This window comes from Hippoglossus stenolepis, chromosome 5 (assembly GCF_022539355.2).
Source record: "Hippoglossus stenolepis isolate QCI-W04-F060 chromosome 5, HSTE1.2, whole genome shotgun sequence".
NCBI classification, from domain to species: Eukaryota; Metazoa; Chordata; class Actinopteri; order Pleuronectiformes; family Pleuronectidae; genus Hippoglossus; species Hippoglossus stenolepis.
In genome coordinates this window covers 7,912,516-7,933,266 of record NC_061487.1, presented here as the reverse complement: position 1 = coordinate 7,933,266, position 20,751 = coordinate 7,912,516, and the positions used below count along the sequence as shown (strand labels likewise).

Here is a 20,751-nt window from a genome sequence, read left to right as displayed (position 1 = left end):
AACTGACAGACTCTGTGCCAGTTTGTACTAGACATCAACCTTTAATGTGTAACTTGCAGTATTCTGGACACAACTGTTCACACTATGATAAAACTTGTCCCCGGTCAGCCCAAAGGGATGGTACGTCCTTTGAGACAGACAAACCCTTCTTTGAGCCTCACTCAGATTAAAGAGCAGCTTTGTGTTTGTAGCGTCACAACTGATGCTTCTTTTAATCTTCTCACCTGCACTCTTTATCGGAACCACAGGGGACTCTGCTGAGGTTGGCGGCGGTGGCCACCCGCTGGACGATGGCGTGTTCATTCCGACACTTGATGTCCAGAGTCAGCCTCTCTGTGATTTCGTTCATGCCCATCAGCTGACCTGTAGAAGTGTGAGCAGAGCACTGGTCAAACAGGAGCTACAGTAGCTTCTTCTCTCTCCAAGTAAAAAAAGTAGTTATTACTATTATTGTTGCAATACCTAACAGAGTGCAGCTTGTATAAATGTGAGAGCTCAGTGTAGTACTGCTTGATTCAAGAAATGATCATTTTTTCAACTTATACAGTATTATTCTCAGATACTGTATGAATGTCCCGAAACTACATTGATTTCTGAGGGATTGATGTGATTATTGACTCAACATCAATAATCAAAAAATGCTGCTTAACTTATAACTGGAATGCATTACACTGACCACAGCAGAGGAGGGATTCAGATATCTCACACAGCACAAAGGAGGCAGCCGTGTGAACTTCCAGTCTCGTTCAAAGATTAAAGTCGTGCATTTTGCACCAAAGTATTTTTGTCTCCAGGAAGCTACTGACAGATTCGTACATGAAAGTGGATGCCTCCCAGTAAACACTGATTTGCAGGTCAAATGACATCAGGACGTATTGGTTGAAAACTTCTCCAATTGAGCTCAAAACTGGACTTTTTTCACATTTCTTGATCACTGCAATTACTACCTGAATGAGTACATATCACTGTGAGGTATATGCTAACTGGTGCTGAAACAAGCACTTGACAGAAAACGGACCAACAACCCTGCGATTAAGTGACTGTTAAAGTTATTCTGTATAATGATAGCATTATTAATTTGATGCTTTTTTACTGTTTCATTTCATTGTATATTGTGAATCTTTAGGTTTTGTCGCACTAAACATTTTTCATATTCTCATCGTATCAAAATAAAACAATTTGACTCTGACATGGCTGAGAAAGGGACAGTAGCAGCAAAGCAAATCAAATGAGAGAAGAAGAAAAACATAGCTATATATCCTGATTGTTTTATGGAGGCCATGCTGTAAAACCAAAAGAAAAGACTCTCAGCAGATCGTCTCTCTCAGGAGACTTGAGATTTTAGTCTACCCGTCATCCAGTCATTGCACCCAACTCACACATCAGAGCCACGTAAGTGTAAACAGAAAATGCTCGGAGAAGACTCCTAATTGCTACTTTAGTTCCTCTGGGTCTGGGACTTTTTTTGTTCAAAAAGGGGCTAAAGCTCTGTTTTAAGAGGATGGAAAATATGGGATTAAATGATCGATCAATTTAGTCAGACAACTCACATTTAAGTTACAGCAGCAGAAGATAGTTAAACTTTTGTGTCTTGGCTCCAACGTCATCACTCTCCCTTTAGATATGATTAAATGGGGAGTGATGAAATGTGGTGAACCGCAGCCTGGAGGTATGATGCTGGGTTGGTGGTGGGGCTGAATCGAAAGGGATAGATATTGACGCAGGGCAGCAGAGGCACTGACAGACAGAGCGATAGATGGGAAATATTCACAGCTTAAATAGACCACCAAATTGGTAGAAAGTGTATGGAAGAAGATTATGGAGAGTGAGTCATGTCATATGAGTAGACAGGGGCGGACTGGGACAATAATTCAGGCCGGGAATTTGACAAATTTTTTCGCAAAGCACCAGACCTCTAATTTTGTAGGCTGACCCAAATTGTTGATGTAAGGGTTACCGGCCTAGTAAACAAGTAAACTCACTGCCCTCTGCCATCTTTTCAGTGACATGGTCTTTGTCAAGTGCCATAAGAATCTGCTTCTCTGTTGCCACAACCATCAACAGTGAAAATATGATATTTCTGAGGGCTTTTACTTTGAAAATCTACATCAGATTGTTCTGATATTGTCAGACTGAGTCTCTGAGGTGGTGAAGTGAAATTAGTCTGTGGGAACAGGTGGTTTCTCAATGACAGTCTGTTATTTTGTTGCTTGAATTTAAGTTTTTCTTCATTATAAAGTTTGACTAATTATTCACACGGTGGTAATGAGAAATGTTTAATTTTGTCAAAATGTTCTCTTAAATAGTTTAACACGCAGTCGTCATTTTTTTAAATTATTTTGCAGCATTTAGCTGCATCTGAGGAAGGAGCTTTTCTCTTCTTAATTCTCTCCCTCTCTGCTCCACCTTTCCGTTTCTTTTGACCACGAGCTTCCATTTAGCCGACGACTTGTTATAATGCTATCAGAAGCGGGTGCATTGCTGCTACAACGATTTCAGATAGGGGAGCTAGCCAAAAAGACCATCAGACCACCAGGAAATGTCCCTGTGCTCCCAATGTGCACTCCACCACTGTGAGTAGAGCAGGTACATCTTTATATGAGCACTACCTGCCCACCACCAAACAGTACACAGACATGGTTGGTGACTAGATGGTGAACATAGTGGAGCATTCAGCAGCTGAAGAGCCAGATATTTCCCTCTGTGTGGGTGGAGACCAAAATTGGAGCTATGAGAGAGTCAATATTGGACCTTATCTTGGCCAAAAACACAACTGTTGGAAGTGTGAAAAATCACCTGAAAGGTGATGAAATGTCAGTGATGGGCTCACAGCTAGTTTTTAGTAGTAGTGCCACTTTAAAAGGAAAAAAATCTGAGATTTAAGTCGTAATATTACGAGACAAAAGTCATACATTTGCAAGAATAAAGAATACATTTATGAGAATTAAGTCATAATACTGTATTGCATTGTGATTAGTATCAGGACTTTGAAAAGATTGTGCAAGAAACTGATTCTAAAGAAAGAACCATGCAGACGTGTAGTGGTCGACTGTAAGGCTCTCGCTGATTACATTTGGTTTATTTAGGGGGCTTTTTTCCCTTTGATTGGCACTAACACTTCATCGTTTCTGCTGCCCACAGTGTCAAAAATAAAAATCCAGTATCACAGGATTAACAGCGTGTTGACCTCAAAGACTTTACAATGTCTTTTGACTTCCAAATCACAAAATGATACACAACAATATCGTGACATTGCAATACTTGAGATTCAGCAGTTCATTTAAGCAGTTTGAAAGCTCAGATAAAAGAAAGATGAACGATGGTGCACATGAGCGAGTGCTGCTCTGAGCCTGATGTTATTTCCTTTTTTTTTTGGTTCACATGGTGCCCAAAGAAGAGTGAATCAGCATCAGTGGATGAGCATTTCCAGTCATTCCCGGTGCAGCAGTGTGAGCGGCCTTTATGAGGTGCATGTTAGCAGCACAGGTGAGTCTGTCTGCAGCTACAGACCTGGAGATGCAGTTACGTGTCGATTACCAAGGCAGGAAGGGGGGGAGGATGGGGGAGTCAGCAGGAGGCATTAGAGGAGGGAGGAGGAGGGTGAGGAGAGGAGTCGGGGTCTGTGTGAGGTTGGCTAAAAGGCAGGTGGGCACACAGATGGCTGGGAGGAACAAATCTAACAAAGCCAACTTACCATGATTGTGTAATAGCTTCTCTATTGGTGAAAGTGCGGAGAGGGAGGAACCGTGGATATGACAGATGTTTAAAGAGTCACTATGGGTTTGTTAGAGCTCACATCTGGCTCTGTGTCAGTCAGCATGGACATTAGAGACATGCTGGTATCTACTGTCTGCACATCGAACACTTTGGATTTTTGGTGTATTTAAAAGTCTATTTACAGGTGACGCATTTCAACTTTGCAATGGAAATAAAAGCTGATGTGATCTCAGGATAATTACCTCCGCCAAGGAGGTTATGTTTTCACCCCCGTCTCTTTGTTGATTGGTTTGTTTGTCTGTATGCAGGATTAAGCAAAAACTACTGGACAGAATTCCACGAAACTTGGTAGAATCAGCGAGCGGATAAAGGAATTCTTTGTTTAACATTTTGAGCAAGGATGTTGTTGTTAAACATTTTCCTTGATTTCCCAGAAAATAATTAATGGATCTTGATAAAAAAAATAAATCTGGTACATTTAGCGATGTGCAACTTGATTGAATGTAAAGGGCCTTGGCGGAGGTATGTGCTCTACTGAGTGCCATATAGTTACATGTGTGAGAATATGTCTGAAGAACTCATGAGATTCTTTTAAAAAGACGTCGCTCTTTTCTCACATAAGAGCAGGAAAAAAATCCCATAAACCCATGGCTCAGGATGAATCAGTTTTTAAAACACTTCTGGCTGCTTCAAAGAAAACTAACCCACAGAAGTGGCCTCTGGCAAACCCTTAAAATAATTAATTGTCATTTAAATACACTAAACTAAACCTCATGATTAGGATTTGATCAATATATAAAAAAATATATATAAAATAACCAGTTTAAGCCATTACACATGAAACTATACCTGTCAACCAACTCATTCTGTCTAAACACATTGATACAAATAAAGTTGTTGAAGAGAAGTAGTAAAAAAGCAAACATAAGAAATCAGTACAAGTAAAGTAACCAAATCCCCTTTCTATTTCTCGATAGAAATGAATTACATTTATTTTCGGTACATACCTTGTTCCTTTTTAAATTCGTTCTCAGTCAGGAAGACAGGCCTCATCAGCTCCCCAACCAGCGGCTGGATAGACACGAAGAATTTCCTGGTGTGAGTGCTGCGAAAAAAGAAATGCACTTTTAGGGATTGATACGTTTTTCTAAAAGAACAGCAGAGACTCTGATCTTAAACTTCATTGCTCAATATAGAGCGTAACGGTGACCGCCCTCTTGTGCAAGACTGTGTACAGACTTTTCTAAGAGAGAAGGGACTACACATCCCATAAACCATTGCGACTTTCCGCAGCTTGTTCTTGAATTCAACCTTGTTGTAGGGATTTTCACCCTTTGGACTCTTTTCTTTTCCTCATCACTAAAAAACTGCAGCATGACGGAACAAGAAATCCTGGTTGCTCTGTGTAATGCTGACATGATTCGTGGTAAACGTTTCCTCTGTGACAGCGAACTCCACCAGCCGTTGCTATTCCACCTGAGGATTGTGGGTAGTGTAGTATTTCTCTTTGACATAAAAAATAAAACATGTTTTTATAAATAACATTTGATATCATATGGACTTGTGGCTTCTTCAGGATAGTATAACACTATTTCACAATTTTTTATCTAATCTCTAATCAGAAAATTTGAATCCATCTCACCACAGCTGGAAGTTCGCCGCTTGGGTTGAGTCACAGAAATCGATGCCCATTACAGCTGTGGATGTCTCACCTGTCGGCAGCAGCTCTGTCAACGCAGGCAAAGGGGAGACAGCAGTTATAACACGTGCACAAACAATACGACATAAAGCTTTTCAGTCGGCAACTCAGCTAGTTTGACAGATGAGGACTGAGTGTGTCCACTAAGCCACTGTCTCAGATCCATGCTACACACAGTACTACCTCTAAACAGGTATGTATAGTTTATTGTGGGAAAGATTATACAAACTGAAACAGTATTCAGATTCTGAGATGAACACAGTGAACTGCAGACGGTGGGTAGTCAGCTTGAAAAACAGATTTTGGAAAATAAAACATGTACAAAGTTTGTATTGTAATATATTCATTATTAGATATGGGTTAAATTAAACAAATCATATATGCTAAGCACAAAGTACATACATAGGTGTTTATTCAATCTCATTGTCCACAGTCACCCACCAATCTCTGGGAACTCTTTCACTCTCATGCCAGAATGCAGCTTCACGTCCTCCATGTGCAGGTTCTTGGTGTCGGACGTGGCGCTGTTGGTGAACTGCATCTGCACCGCCACCATGTTGGCGTCAGGGCTAAAAGGCTGCCGGCTGAAGCAGTACTCCACCGACAGACCCTCCCCTGTGATGCGGTGCAGCAGCTCGTAGCTCTTCAACGCACTGGAGGGGGCGATGGTCTGTGGGGAGAAGAGAGAATGAAGAGTCACTGACCATTACAGACAGACTTTGTGCTCGAGATGACAGGGAAGAGACATACATTTTTGCATTTGATCTACTGTATTTGTCCTCTTTTTCAGAAAGCATGGTGATCATTTTCCATTTGCGCTTTTCTTTTTTTTTTGACTTTTTCTTTCTCCTTATTTTGAAAGAAATATGTAGTGTGGATTTCACTATACATGAAGTAACATTGACATAAGTGCCGGATGAGTGCTGTTTTACGATGAAACAAAATGACCTCATCCTTGTTTGAACTGAAATAGCTGTTGACGTGATGAGGGGGCTGAGGTTGGAAATCCATGTTGTGCAATGGCCCTCAGGATGGTTCACAGTCAAACTCTGAAGAAAACCTTTCTTCCAAGTGTTATATCAAGACATTATTTTCATGGCTTTCTAATCGCTGAGCCCATCGGCTATCGTCTGGAGATAAATTAGTCTCTGGTGCCACAGCCAATATTTTCGGGCTTCCGGATTAGACAGCAGACATCCATCTTCCCTTCTCTGTACATTCTCTGTTTACAGTCTGACTAGTTTCTTTTATCACACAAGTCCGAGAACATTTCTCCACACAAAACACAACTAGCGATACTTTTTCTAGGTGTTTTAGGTCCAGGCGACATTTTGGCTTATCTCTATTAAAGAGAAAAAACTGCGTTGCAGCCAAATCCAATACAACTGAAGTAAATGGTGACCACTAATTTAATGTGAAAAAACAACAGAAAAAAACAGAAAATGCCTCCATAGTGCTCCTGTGGTGTCAAGTGTCCGTAAACCCCGACATTCAAATTCAACTCAAAACAGCGTTTATCCTGTTATCCTCCTCCAGAGCCGCGTTTGCACGTGAATCGTATATAAGAATAAGTGGTCACCATTTACCTCAATTATATTGGATTTGGCTGCAACGTTGTTTACCCCTGAAACTCCAGAAGTGTTTTGTGGATTAAAACACTTCACCCATCCCTCCATCGGCATAGTGGTGAGTAGATAATGAATGGATTTTCATTTTTGGGTGAACTATCCCTAAAACCCTTAACAGTTATCTGCATTTGAATGCAGGTAAATGAGAAAGGAGATGCTTTTCCACATGGGCTGTTTACCATTGGTCAAACTAGTGACAAAAACCAGAATCTTGTCCTTCACCTGCAGATTTAGCATTTTCACACACAAAATCTAAAAAGATTACTACCACTAATGTGGACACCAAAGTCTCATTCAACATTTGAGATGATAATTAGCTTTAGATTTGGAGGACATCAGCTACCTTGGTACTGAGAAGAAAAGTTTGTTTCCTAAAATAAATCCATCTCTTCAGTCTGTTAGTCAGTATAACACAACAGCAAGTTTCCCTTTAAAGTTTTACCACAGATCATCTACTTAGGAATTTCCAATAATTTATTAAATAGAAACCACAGGGGTGGTTAGCACCTCACAGCAAGAAGGTTCTTGGTTCGAATCCCGGTTAGGGTCTTTCTGTGTGGAGTTTTGCATGTTTTCCCTGTGTCTGTGAGAGTTTTCTCTGGGACTCTCAATTGACTGTAGATGTGAATGTGATCCACAGTAAACAGTAAACCCTGCCTCTCGCCCAATGTCAGCTGGGATTGGTTCCAGTCCCACCAGGACCCTCAAAAGATAAACGGTATAGACGATGGCTGAACATGAAAGAAGGTGAGACATGAGAGGTACTTACTGCCGGGGAGAGAACACTGTCAGACAGAGACAAGCCCTCCAGGTCGGTCGCAAGGCTGCTGGACAGGAAGGTGTTGATGGGCGTGACTTGAGGAGAGGGTGCAGGCTCAACTAAAATGAGAGACGCAGAGAGACTCAGCAGGGATGTCCCCAAATTTCAGACCTGACTGTATTCATCTGTTTCTTACATCCTCTTCAGCATGTGCGGGAAAGATATTTAAAAATGTTTCCCTAGTTACCAGAGGTGTTGGCATAGGAACCGATCAAATGCACCTGCTAGGATTTTTAGATATACTTCAATTTGAAAACGTACTTGTTCACTGACTTTACCTTACTTACATGAGCATTAGTACTTTTGCCCTGAACTTTCAGAAGAGAAAAGAAACACAGCCATAGAGATGGAAGAACTCACAATCGTCCAGGTCGAGTAGCGACATCTCTTTCTTCTCTTTCTTGCTCTCGATCTTGACAGGTTTGGAGGGAGGTTTAGATTCAGCTGCCTGGAAGGAGGGGAAACCAAAGTGAGATGAATATGAAGATTTGTACATGACGGTGTGAACGTGGGCCAGTCTAAATACAGATATGTTTTGTTCGTGAGTCAGTGTACAGTTTTAGATTTCATTCTAAATGTAGGTTTTTCAAAAAGAAAATACTCCACATGCTCCTGTATTTTTTTGCACCTAACATCTAAAGGTGTCGATTTTAAATGTTTTTTTATTTATTTTTTATGTAGAGTGATTCATTATCTTTACCTTTTTTTTCTTTTTGACCTCTACCTCAGAATCAGAGTCCTCAGACTCTGATTGGCTGCTTTCGGACTCGCTCTCCTCCTCCTCATCTGATTCCGATTCTGAGGCGCTCTTGCGTGGTTTGCTTTTCCTCTCACGCTTGCTCTCTTCTTCTTCACTGCTCTGCTCACTGGAAAACAAAGCAAAGGTCCCGATAGAGTTTTATCTATAACAGATGAAACAGATGCTATTGTTGTGCTTACAGTAGAAAAAATAGGACTATGCATTGAATGACAGAGTGTCAGGAGAAAAAAGTGACCACAACAAAGGTTAAATTGGACTTTTAGTGTGATAGGAAAGCATGCTTTTGATGTGATATAACCAATCATATTATCATATATTAGAAAAGTAGTAGCAGAGTACATAAAAGGATTGAGTACCATGTTTTCTGTTTAGTTAAACAGAAACATTACGACTAAACAGAAATCAGAAGTGTCTGCTACCTTTCACTTTCTCGCACCGGCTTCTTTAATTCTTTCTTTTTCTTCTTTTTGTCTTTCTCCTCTTCATCCTCCTCCTCAGACTCAGAGCCTTCCTCGCTCTCTTCGCTTTCTGATCCTAACCCGCTCACCCCGCTGCCGCTGCCAATCTCTGAGCCGCTGACAGAGTCCGACTCTGAGGAGGAAAAAGTCAACTGATGAAAACACAGACAATGGGGACATGAAAGTCTATCTGGCATGTTATAGCACATACAGTGCTAAAAGGTCCCTGGAAAACAAATGTTTACTCAAATCCAAAGCGAATTAAATTTCTCATGCCATACACCAATGAGGAAGATAAAAATCGGTGAGGATACATTTTCATCTGCGTTTGTTTGTCTGTTAGTTTGCAGTTTTACACAAAAACTACTGGCTGGATCACCAGGTCGCTGGGTGGAAGGATTAGATATGGGTCAGGGAAGAATTTATTTAACTTTGGTGCAGATCTGAATCAAGCGGATCCAAAATTCTTTCTCTACAGTTACCACTATCAGCTGACTCTGTCGGCCCAGACTCGCCCTCTGAGTCCGAGTAGAACGGCTTCTCCACCTTCTTCTCCTTCCGCTTCTCCCGGCTGCTGCACTTTGTCCACTCGGGCACCTGGCAGAAGACAACAGAGTTCAAACAGTGAGCCATCAGCTCGGCCTCGGTGGAAAAAGACCTCAGACAGAAGCAGAGGCGTGGGCAGATTACAGTACAGTAGCATGGCCATGAATGCCTCTGCCTGGGCGTGATGTAGCCAAAGGAAGCCAGCCATCCCTGCTGCAGATCTGCATTTAGATCTGACATGTCAGACAACAAATTCAGTACAGACCACACACTTGTATGGAGCGTTTCTTTCTTTCGGTCTTTTCCTTTTTGCACATATAGCTGTCAGCACCAGGTGATACCTTCATGACCAGGAGCAGAAATGCTTTTCTTTTAATAAAAGGGAGCAGTTCCATTAAGAGAAGTGATGTCTTTGACGGGTGGTGATTATCCTCTCACATTTTAAAGAAAGAGGCTATTTGTCTTTCTGCGACCAGACTCATTCACCAGCAGCATCAGCGAATGAGCATGGACATCCCCACACTCCATTTAAAAACCCACATGGTCGCTAATGCATCTCGACGTGTCAGAGGAAGGCACGTCCCCGCTAAAAGAATCACTTCTTTAATGGTAGAGACCGAGGAAGAGGAAGGTGCTGTGTTTCAGGGGAGCTTTGGCTGAGCTAAGCACAGAACAGCGACTACATTATAGGCGGGGGGAGGAGTCAGAAAGCACTTGGGATTTGTTTGCAGCTATATGGGTTGAGGCTCAAGGAGATGTGGCTCTTTGCCGCTAACTGACTCACACTCGTTAATGTTGTGACTCTTTCAAGCAGCGTAAAAACCTGGCAGACGCAGAAAAGAAAAAAGATTGAGATGATGGTGAGATGAGCAGAAAGGAGGGAGGAGCTTTTTTTTGTTTTTTTTGTAGAGAAACAGAGAGAAAGGTAAGGAAAGTAAAAGAGAAAACAGAAGCAGGAGGATTTCTGGGTCTAAAAAGAAGAATGTGTGAGAACAGGTGTGAAGATCACAGAGACAAAAATAAACCCCAAATTTCATCACAGCATACTCATTTAGCACATCTGTCTGTTACGCTGCTATTACGTACACTAAATGTTTTTTTTCTGGAAAAATTCACTCCAATATAACTTAATTATAATGAACATATACTTAAATATACACTTAAACACTGCAGAAATCAAAAGGGCCAACATTAACATTTGTTAGCTGCTAAAATGTTGACACGACAGTACGAATGTGTTAATCAGGAATGGAGCATGCGGCTCTACTAGATTCAAATGGACTAAATGAAGAGGTGGAGGTGTCTGTTTATTTTTTTTTCTATCTTTATTCACTAGCGCGGTTTTCAATGAGAGAACTTTTAGTCTCAATAAATCTCCTGGTAAGAGACCTTATCTCATTCAGATTTTGTAATGCTGTCACTCAAAACCCTGTGCTCGTACTCAAAAAGCTTCTCCTTGTGCTTTGATCCGCTCTGCTTGTGCTCAAACTGTGAGCTTACACTCAGATATTTTGTTTCTTGGACAGATTTCCTGCACTCCAGCTTCTTCTGTCAAAATTCCGCAACCAACAGAATGCCAGGTGTAGTGTTGACATAAGAAATTGCCCCGTCCTCGTTGTGGGTGTGGTAGCTTTACTTCAGTCGGGAAGCCAGTATGATAGAAAAGCCGTGGAGGGCAACAGTGCAGTCCAAATTAACTGCCATAAGGGGACTCTCAACGAAGTAAAACTAACTTTCAAACAAGCACAGAGGCAGCGTGAGTGAGTGGAGAAGAGCTGAAGCTGGAGCGAAGGAAATCTGTCCATGCAACAAAATATTGTAAGCGCACATTTTGAGCACATGCAGAGCAAATCCTAGCACAAGCAGGGTCTGTTTGAGTGCGAGTGCAGGGTTTTGACGGAAAGCAGTACAAATTGTGAACCTTCTCTCAAACTCAAAGACCCCGTTCTTGAATAAAGAGGAAAAAAAAAACCATTGAGATGTGGGGAAGCCATCATGGAGCAAGAGAGAAATCACATCACTACACAACAACAACATTTGCGACACATTCACAAACTGTGTCACAAATTTCATGAGACCAAACCAAGGTGCAAAAGAGGAAACAGTTCGGTGGGTCACAGTTACAGTGCAGGCCCTTTGTCTCATCAAACTGTGTGTTTCAAGGTCAAGAATAAACTTTGCAACTCGACTTTTAAGAAAACAGAATACTGAAGAGAATAATCGGAAATTTAAACATCTGCAAAACTGAACAAATTTCAGCTGCTGGTGATATGGTGGAAAAACCAGCGCAGGTCCAGTAAGACTCCTTTGAGTTACGTAAACAAGTGCTTTTAGTTATAACTTAAACAAGCTTTAAGCTTTAGGATGAACTATTATTCCACATATTAGGTGGAACAAAGACAGCTGTCAAATTGGTGTAGTTTATCGGCACAGAAATCTCATCAATTAACCTTATCAGCGTCACCATCAGCAGCTACCATAAAGAAATGACAACCAGAGAGAGACCTCATTCAGACCTGGCATTAACATCCACCCTGAGAGACAAGTGGTCAGCTTTAAATTCAGGTCTGAACGCATCCAAATGTAGAACTTAGCGCTGACCACTTGTGATCGGATCTCTCAGGGATGGATGTTAATACCAGGTCTACACGAGGCTAGAACAGAGACTCTAAGAGGAAAGAGAGAGCAGTCATCACAACAAACAACACTGCACTCCCAAACTGGGGGGGGGGCACCTCTCTCCGTTTCCCTAACAAGCTGATCCGCCCCTCGCCGGTGGTGACGACTTCCTCAGTCTGCGGAGGGAGAGTCTGTTAGAGGGGCCGAGAGGTTTCAGAGGTTCCACTGACCCTCAGCAGCGTTTACAGCCACATCACCAGTGGACATATTGGGACCCTGACCAAGCAAAGTGCTGCCTCTAAGTTTATACTGGTGCGTTTGCCTGTTTTTACTTTTCAACTACGACTCATGTACAGATTTACATTATTGCCGACTATTTTTCAAAGCACATCATCCTTTTTAGACCGTTGCATACCAGTCATTTTAATACACTGTACTAAATACATTTACTGTCATCAGTAAACATACACTATAATAACATGGTATTGTTATTGCTGAGCACTTTGAAGACCCTGCTTGTTATTTTCTGTGCAGACAAACACAGGGAATTTACATGGACTAACATAAACCTACACAAGCATTACATGATCTTTCTTTACTTTCATTTTTTGTTTATTCGCAGGTGTTTATTTTATGTTTTTATCTTTTAGCTCATCTATACAGTGATCCGTCGATAAACCTATGAAAACAGTATATCCTGTATATTAATACCATCGTTACAGTCGTAAGGTTCAGTTTGGGTTGAAACAGTCTTAGAGAGGTGCTGATGATCAGTTTGAGGGATGCAGTATAGTGTTGCTGATTTGTACTGTGTTATACAGACATGTGTTTTCATTACTTTACATTAATCATGGTCGGCTACATGACACAAACACATCTCTGTAAAATACAGCAAATTTCAACAGCACCACAAACTACATCCTCCTCATAAAGTTGAATCAACACGTCTCTTCAACCGGTATCATCATTTCAAAGTAAAATATGATTCTATTGCAATATTTGAGCGACTGTGGTTTTCCAGTTTAGTTAGTTTAGTTCTCTTTAGGTGCATGCAGGGTTCATGCTGATGTGTGATCTGTAAATCATTTGCAAGACATTGAACATACGTCACAAGCTGATTTAATTTGATTCTTGCCAGACCACATTTAGAGACGTAAGACTGGGCGGGTTTGGACTGCAGACCTAGTAGCAGGTATGAGGTATGATGTCAGGAAATCAATAAGATGTCAGGGTTTCTGTGAATGCAGCTACAGGGCGATTTTCCAAAACTGAACTCGCTCACAGCTCCATTATGACCTGATGTCAAAGTGTTCTCACTGTGAAAGACTGGCTGTTTACAGCAAGTCTCAAATCTCTGTGTGGGAAACAAATATCTGGATGGAAGGTTTTAGGCAAATTAGAAGTGAAATAAATGCTTTGGAAAATGGTCAGCACTAATGCAACAATTTATCTAAAACACAAGTCTCCTGGTGTGGCCTGTTCTGACCCCTCTCTCTCTTTTATCACTCCAGTCATATCGAATTAAAATGCACCCGTGGCCTCATCTTGAAATCTGCGTCACAAGTAAACAGCAAGTTAATAATGAGTATGAAACATTGAGCAGTGAGTAAAATATCTGCACCATTAGATCAATGATTAACAAACATAATCAAGACCAAAAAAATCAAGTTCTCAGGTCACTCCTGCTGTTTCAAATCAAGTGGTTTTACCTCTTGATTTTTACAAAGAAGTGACAAACTTGATTTTATGTCTTCTTTTATAAATATACACATTGCTTGTGAACCGATGGCACATGGAGTGAAGGGGATGGAGGGAAAGAGGATGCTTTATGTACATTGTATTTATATATTGACAAATGGACTTTGTTCATCTGTAATCCATAAGAATGTAAACATAGCAAAAAATATATTTATCATATAATGTAACATGTGAATCTCTGCAAAAAACTACTTTTATTATCGTAGGTGCCGACCACCTAAAACCTCCCATGGCTCAGGTATCTGCAGAGACAGGGAAAACTGCTGCTCTGAGATCTGATCCCTTCTGCATCACATGTGCCATCGGCTCAAAAACGAAATTACCAGGACGGGGGCGAGCGAGCTGCTGCCGAACAGATGCAAGTGCAGCAGCGAGGGCGAGGAGTTCAGCAACTCCGACTGTTTTCATAGTGGATCTGAATTGAGTATTCTGATTTACTTTTGCTCTAAGAATTAATCCTCTTTTCTCCTCTGGGGCCCATTCTCCTCCATAGTGGGTGGAGTTGTTAAGCAGCATGTGGGAACAGCTGGAGGCCAAACAGGATGCATGTTACTGATGAGCTGTTAATGCTGATGGGGCAGTAAATGAATGAAAAATGGCTGGTGAATGAGGAATCAATGTTATATTGGAAGTGAGGCTCTGGTGACTCTGTGCAACTCCTCTGAGGCACTGCTCTGGGGCAGGAGCAACCCTCGCTCCCCTCCATCTTTTGGGGCCCCTGGAGACCCCAGAGGGCCCCTGTGTCTCTGTATGTTACTGTTCCCACTGCACGCACAGACTCCTTCACCTCCACGTTGCGCACGGAGGGATCTGGGGCAGCTTCAGGCCAGTCAGGCAACTCCTGGTAGCCCCCAGTCTTGGCATTCAGCAGGTGGGACAATGAACCCAACTGGAAATGGTCTCGATCTGCAAAAACACAAGGGGATGGAATCAGGGGAGTGAAACAGCAGGGACGCACAGAGAGAAGTACAACACTGCTCATTTCAGTGGATCAGTGTAACACTGTGGCCCCACACACAGATTTAAATACTAGAGCATCAGTGTAACATCAGAAAATATTGATGGTGCATTATCAATTTACAGTTTCCATAACTTGAAGGCTTTGGTAAATGTAAACAGGAAGTACAGCGTTGCCAAGGAGACAGTTACAGTGGCCAAGACGTCTCACACAAGCGCATTGACGGACAAATGAGTGACAACAGGTGCTGACAATGAAGTGAGTAGAGTTACTGGTCAAGCCTGTCGCCACTTTAATGTGATACATGAGCTCCATTATTTATTTATTATTATCATTTATTTCTTACAATATTTATTGTTATTTTGTATTTATCATTATTTTATCTATGTATTTAATTATTGCCTATATTTGTTTACACGTTGGCACCAGTTAAGAATGATAAGCTACTATCACTGGACATATTCGAGCTTTGTGGCTGAGATCAGGTGAGGACTTTTAAATCCTCTCTGTACCTTTAAATGGAGACTCGAGGATCGGTGCAGGTTTCAGGGCGAGGAACAGTTTCTTAGCGTACTTGCTCAGAGCCCCACACTTCTCCGTGGGCACAATGAGCTGGCGAATGAAGCGCGCCCGATCGCGGATGTCGTAGTTCTGGTCATACTTGGCCAAGTTGAGAACATACTGCGTCAAAAGTTTGGTCTGTGAGGGGAAGCAATATTCAAAACATGAATATATACAATGAATAGATGCATGTACAGTATATAAATGTGTAAACATATGTATTATGACGTGCTAATGATGATGAACAAGTCCTGTTGTTTAGACATCTACATTTACAGTTACAGAACGACTAGTCTACTGTTGAATACATATTTGATGCAATTGAGTTGACTGTTAAGTACAAGTGACAAATAAACACATGACAGAATAACACGTGCAATGACCTGTTTGGAGTTGGTGAGATAAAGCTTTGCAGCCAAATTGAGGATTTGCAGCTTGACAATGTCGTCTTCATTCGTAAAAGACTTGGCCATCTTCCTCAGGACATCCGGGGCGATCTTAGGTACGTGCTCACAGTACTCTCCAATCAGCCACAAGATACTGGCCCTTGCCATAGGCACCTGACAACACAGATTACATGGATGTAGTATGTGCACGTCTATCATTTCCTCTGGTAACATTCTCAGGTTTTGTTGAAGTAAATATCAATTGACAAGCTCATACAGGAACCCTTTATGTTTTCCATGCAAATTCAAACACCTAAATCCTAATTTTTGTGAATATAAGACTCTCACCTGGATGTTGTCTGTTAGTTTGGCCATGTGCTTGATGATGTCGCTGTGCTTCTCCGGTTGCATCTGCAGCAACTTCTTGATAACAACCACCGACTCGGCCACAACCAACTCTGCACAACAGGACAAATTCAGTCACTGAAAATTTTAATTTTAATTCGTAACCCTTTATATTTATTCTTTCTACTAAAATGAATTCAGTTCAGATTCAGTCCTTCACTCTTTTAGCTGAGTTTCTGTTATACTTTGCCAACTGTTCAAAATATTATACTTTTTATAGTTAGCTAATGAATATGATTTAATTGTATGCAGACACAAAAGCTGTCCTTCGGAGCCGATGACGGCTGCATCCTTCATCGGCCTCGTAGACTGCATCAGCCGAACCGAAATGAGACAGTGTGGTCTTCTTACGTTCTTACAGCCATTGCCTGGCAACAGAGCTATGGAGTTGCTTTGGTTGATTAAAAACATTAAGAATACGTTTTTTTTAACATGTGTACCGTTTGCTGTTGGGTCGAGTACTTACATTTAAAAATACATTATTCTGATGTTTTTTCGCCTTGCTTGCTGCCGCCAATACCTCTTTGAAAAATAGTTTGCCTCTGAAGCCAATAAATCATGGGATATGTTGTGCTTGGAATGATCCACCTGGTGGAGCCTCCATTGCTCAGGGGTGGGAGGACACATTTGTCAGCCTCATTTGAAGGAGCCTTCGAATTGAAACGGTATAGTCGCGTCGCTGTGATGCAGCCAAATGCAGCCTCTGAAGGATACAGCCCCCAAATTGAGACACAGCTTATATCTTATAGTGCCATCTACATCCTTCAATCCTCATTTCATTACATGTACTGCTTGGGAAGCATCTAGAAGATGAAATTAAAGGACGTACCGTCTCTGTTGGACAGCAGCTGCACCAGGCCGTTCAGACACGTGTCCCTCACCTCGCCGATGTTGGTAGCACAGCGGCCGATTGCTTGGATGGTAGCAGCCACAAAATCTTTATCCATGCTTTTAATGTACGTCTAGCAGAGAGAATATTCACTCAGTACAGGACGACATAAAAGGAGCCCGCTGCCGACAAGTCCCCCATGCTGAAGGACAATTTTGACTAAAGACAAGAGTGAGTCACAGATTCTCCTTCAGTTTACCTGAAACTCTCTGAGGATGGTGGAGATGTTCGTCTCATTGGCCAAATTAGTGAGAACCTCCAGCTGTAGAAGACAAGACAAAACAGGGCTTCTTTTAATACTGCATGATTAAAATGGAAACACAACACTGAATTTACTGTGAAGACTCGATCTGACGACAATGTTTACTTACTAGTACTTGTGTCGCCAACTTCACTGAAACATTTTTACTTTCTTCACATCGGTGTTACATCTTAAAAACGGCTTCGCTCTGATTCACGAGGATTGATTTTGTAAAGAAGAGTAACAACTTTCTTTGCTCGAGTGAGTTCAAATCAAATCCTGTTGTTTATACTATTCACAATGACATTGATAAATTACACCTACACAAAATGCACAAATGATTCAGTGTAACAGGGTTTGAAATAATACGATGCTGCAAATGCCCTGATTGTAAAGAGAATTATTTGCCCTGCATTGATTCAGACTTAATATAATGTAAGAGAAAGGAATGAAGAATAAAACAGAAGAGAACCTTGAGGACTTTAATCTGGGTTGGGTCAGTGGAGCGGATGTAGAAACTCTTCAGGTACGGCTCAAACATCCCCTGAGAAACATAAGACAGGGAGAAAAAAAAAGATTTAAAATGCAGCTTCATCAGTGTTTTTAGCCGCACAATAACACACGATAACACACAATACAGCCCCTGGTGTGGCTCACCCTTCTCTTGATCGACATTGTTGCCACGTTCTGGAGAACAACGAACTGGACCTCACTGGAGGAAGAGACAGAAACAAGAGAGGTTGATGAGGAGCAGGAGGAGGAAATGAAGAGGTCTGACCTCCTCTCTCCTCTCCTGTGTATTTGACCTGAGATGCTCTGTTGGACGTCCACTGCTATTTACAGCAGTGCTACTAGTTATTCTGAATATTTATCATTAGGAAAAGATAATTTAACATAAATACAACACACATTTAATCAGCTAGCTACCTTACAGTCTCTGTATATAATATTATATTGTATGTATATATGTATACAAATGGCTCTGAAACTCCTTGCATGAGGAAATTAGACTTACTAATAAAAAGGAGCTAAATTAAAGAGAAAAGTAAAAGGGGTAAAGAGATTAAAAAAGGTAAAAGTAAAAAGGAAGTCAGTATAGAAATTCTCAAATAAATTAAGAGCAAAATAATACAAATATATTTAGATAGAAATTAAAAATGAAATGATGGTATCAGCATATATTTTGTCAAAGAGTTGAGTTAAAGGCACTTGTGAACACATTTCTTTTAGTCTGAAATTTAAAAGTTGATTTGACTGGATTGAGCATTGTGCTGCATAAAGACTAAAGGCTGCTTCTCTGTGTTTAGTGGGTAGCAAGCAGACCACTCCCCAGTGATCTCATTGGACTTACATGTCTGTTATGTATCTAGGGCAAGACTGGTATAATTGGTTTTAATAAATGTTCTTATTAGATAGGTTTATTTTTCAAGATGGTAAAGTTGTGTAATTGTTACAAAAGCTGAGGCTCCACTCACTCCACACAAATAACGACAGCTGATGAATCTCATTGCTCTGCAGTGAGATACAGGTGTTTGGTTATTTCTGAATGATGATCCCATTTCAGCCCACCCGGAGCCACAGAAGCACTTGTTCAATAAGAGGCTGACAGTGTGCAGGACTTACAGCCAAGAGGCCGCCCATGAGCCGCCATCACTCTTTGTGCTTTATGGCATCATTGTTTACCTCATGCAGCCTCACTGGGCTCTCTGTTTAATTTCACTTTCTCAACCGTGGCCATAAAGATTTGTTTCACTACCCTCACTCGTCATTTTCCTGTTGCCATACTGTTCCACATTGCTGACTTTCATGGTCATTACAGCTCTCTCTTATCACATTCGGCTGCGTAGTTGTTTGGCAGTTTGAGTATTTCTTTCCTTCCTTCATTCCTTTTCAAGTGGGACTCAGCTCTCAGCATCTTCAGCCTCAGCTCACTTCTCGGCTGCAGCACGATCACACTGTGAGAAGGCTAATCCTGCAGGGCGGTGCCAAAATCTATATCTATCTATTTCAAAACTTATAGACGGAAACACTCACCTGTGACTCCTCAGGAGACGCACCAGGGCCTTGGCGATCACCCCAACCTCTGCTTTAGGGGCAAGATGGAAATACAGCTGAGCCACAGCCATCACCACCTGGAGTGTAAAACAGAAGTATAGGTCTTAAGTCTATCTCTTATTCTTCTGCAGTGATAGAATCTCATATACATAAAAAGGATGAAAACACTGTGTCCAAAGCTTTGTTCTCCATTGTAAATTAATTCATTTCCAAATGTACCAATGCATCACTTCCGTACACTGCAGTGCAGTGCAGTGCAGTGCAGATGTGTGTTGAATACGTTTCACACTCCCTTTGCAGCTCTAAGCCAAAAGTGAGAAGATTAAAGGTTATTTCAAGTGCAAGAAATTATTTGGTGATGAGTCATTCAAGTTTGTTTTTAGGTCTTTTCAGATCTCATTCAGCTCGATGCACACAAATTATACCTACATTCACTTGGCGGCTGCAGAACAGGCACAACATTGACCCATTAATGAATGTGAATGTGCTGGCAAATGGAGGCGTTCGTTTGGGGTCATGTTTCTGGCTACCTGGTGAATGTAAGGGCAAATATACTCTTTCCTTTTAGCTTTGTTTTGTTCTCCATCAACGCACTGAGGGAAATGTGGCTCTTTAGCTTCTACATGTTTCACCATGTTCACCAGCTAGTCGCTAACTGTGTCTGCCCGCTGTTTGATGCTAAGCAGGTAGTGACAAGTGAGGTTTTGATTTTTTTTCTCTAAAGACTGCTGTGGTGTTTATTTACTCTTAAAATTCACGCCTGTAAAAACCACGGCCTGCATATGATACGAGTGCAAAGAATGGCAACCGCATAACCATACTTCCAAATGAGCATTTCTTTTCTGCTCCTACAACAGTCGTGAACTCGCCCCTCCCTACGCGCTTGCGACTGCTCAACACTGGCTCCGATGCTCACTCACTCCCCAAGTTGAACTTTGAGGTTCCCCAGCCTATCTGTGATTTTCTAACCCCCCTTCTTGGCAGCAGGACCATTAAGAATACGACAGAGACATGTCGGAGTTGGAGAAAAAAGTCTTACATTGAGCCACTTCGATAATGCCCTGAACACAAGCAGATAGTGCCAGAACAACATGTAACAAAGTCCCACGGTGTTGAGCAGTTGTGAGAAGGGCGGGTTCACGCTCATCTCAGCCCCGCGCTCACAGAACCACAGTTGCACAGCCGGGTGTGTTTTTTTTTACGTCCGCACATTTTGAGACTGAATAAAAACATTAGACTGCTGCCTGTTGC

General features: G+C 41.5%; 1 protein-coding gene across 14 annotated transcripts in view; it reads right to left on the bottom strand.

Annotated features, from left to right (window-relative positions):
• The window catches only part of LOC118110117 (AP-3 complex subunit beta-2), a 48,221-nt gene that overhangs the window by 4,518 nt on the left and 22,952 nt on the right, over positions 1 to 20,751 (bottom strand). For 3 of the 14 annotated variants that reach the window (XM_047340032.1, XM_047340026.1, XM_047340029.1), the window contains exons 9-28: positions 19,480 to 19,577; positions 18,103 to 18,157; positions 17,918 to 17,989; positions 17,404 to 17,466; positions 17,145 to 17,277; positions 16,259 to 16,368; positions 15,908 to 16,084; positions 15,476 to 15,662; positions 14,781 to 14,911; positions 10,413 to 10,451; positions 9,565 to 9,679; positions 9,044 to 9,215; positions 8,565 to 8,730; positions 8,225 to 8,312; positions 7,814 to 7,923; positions 5,858 to 6,086; positions 5,360 to 5,444; positions 4,725 to 4,822; positions 3,695 to 3,715; positions 225 to 363 (exon numbers count right to left, since the gene is read on the bottom strand). In XM_047340032.1, coding sequence (XP_047195988.1) covers positions 225 to 363; positions 3,695 to 3,715; positions 4,725 to 4,822; positions 5,360 to 5,444; positions 5,858 to 6,086; positions 7,814 to 7,923; positions 8,225 to 8,312; positions 8,565 to 8,730; positions 9,044 to 9,215; positions 9,565 to 9,679; positions 10,413 to 10,451; positions 14,781 to 14,911; positions 15,476 to 15,662; positions 15,908 to 16,084; positions 16,259 to 16,368; positions 17,145 to 17,277; positions 17,404 to 17,466; positions 17,918 to 17,989; positions 18,103 to 18,157; positions 19,480 to 19,577 — 2,288 coding nt within the window. The remainder of the gene's footprint in view (positions 1 to 224; positions 364 to 3,694; positions 3,716 to 4,724; positions 4,823 to 5,359; positions 5,445 to 5,857; positions 6,087 to 7,813; positions 7,924 to 8,224; positions 8,313 to 8,564; positions 8,731 to 9,043; positions 9,216 to 9,564; positions 9,680 to 10,412; positions 10,452 to 14,780; positions 14,912 to 15,475; positions 15,663 to 15,907; positions 16,085 to 16,258; positions 16,369 to 17,144; positions 17,278 to 17,403; positions 17,467 to 17,917; positions 17,990 to 18,102; positions 18,158 to 19,479; positions 19,578 to 20,751) is intronic. The other 11 variants (XM_047340035.1, XM_047340028.1, XM_035157732.2 and 8 more) reach the window with 6 other exon arrangements.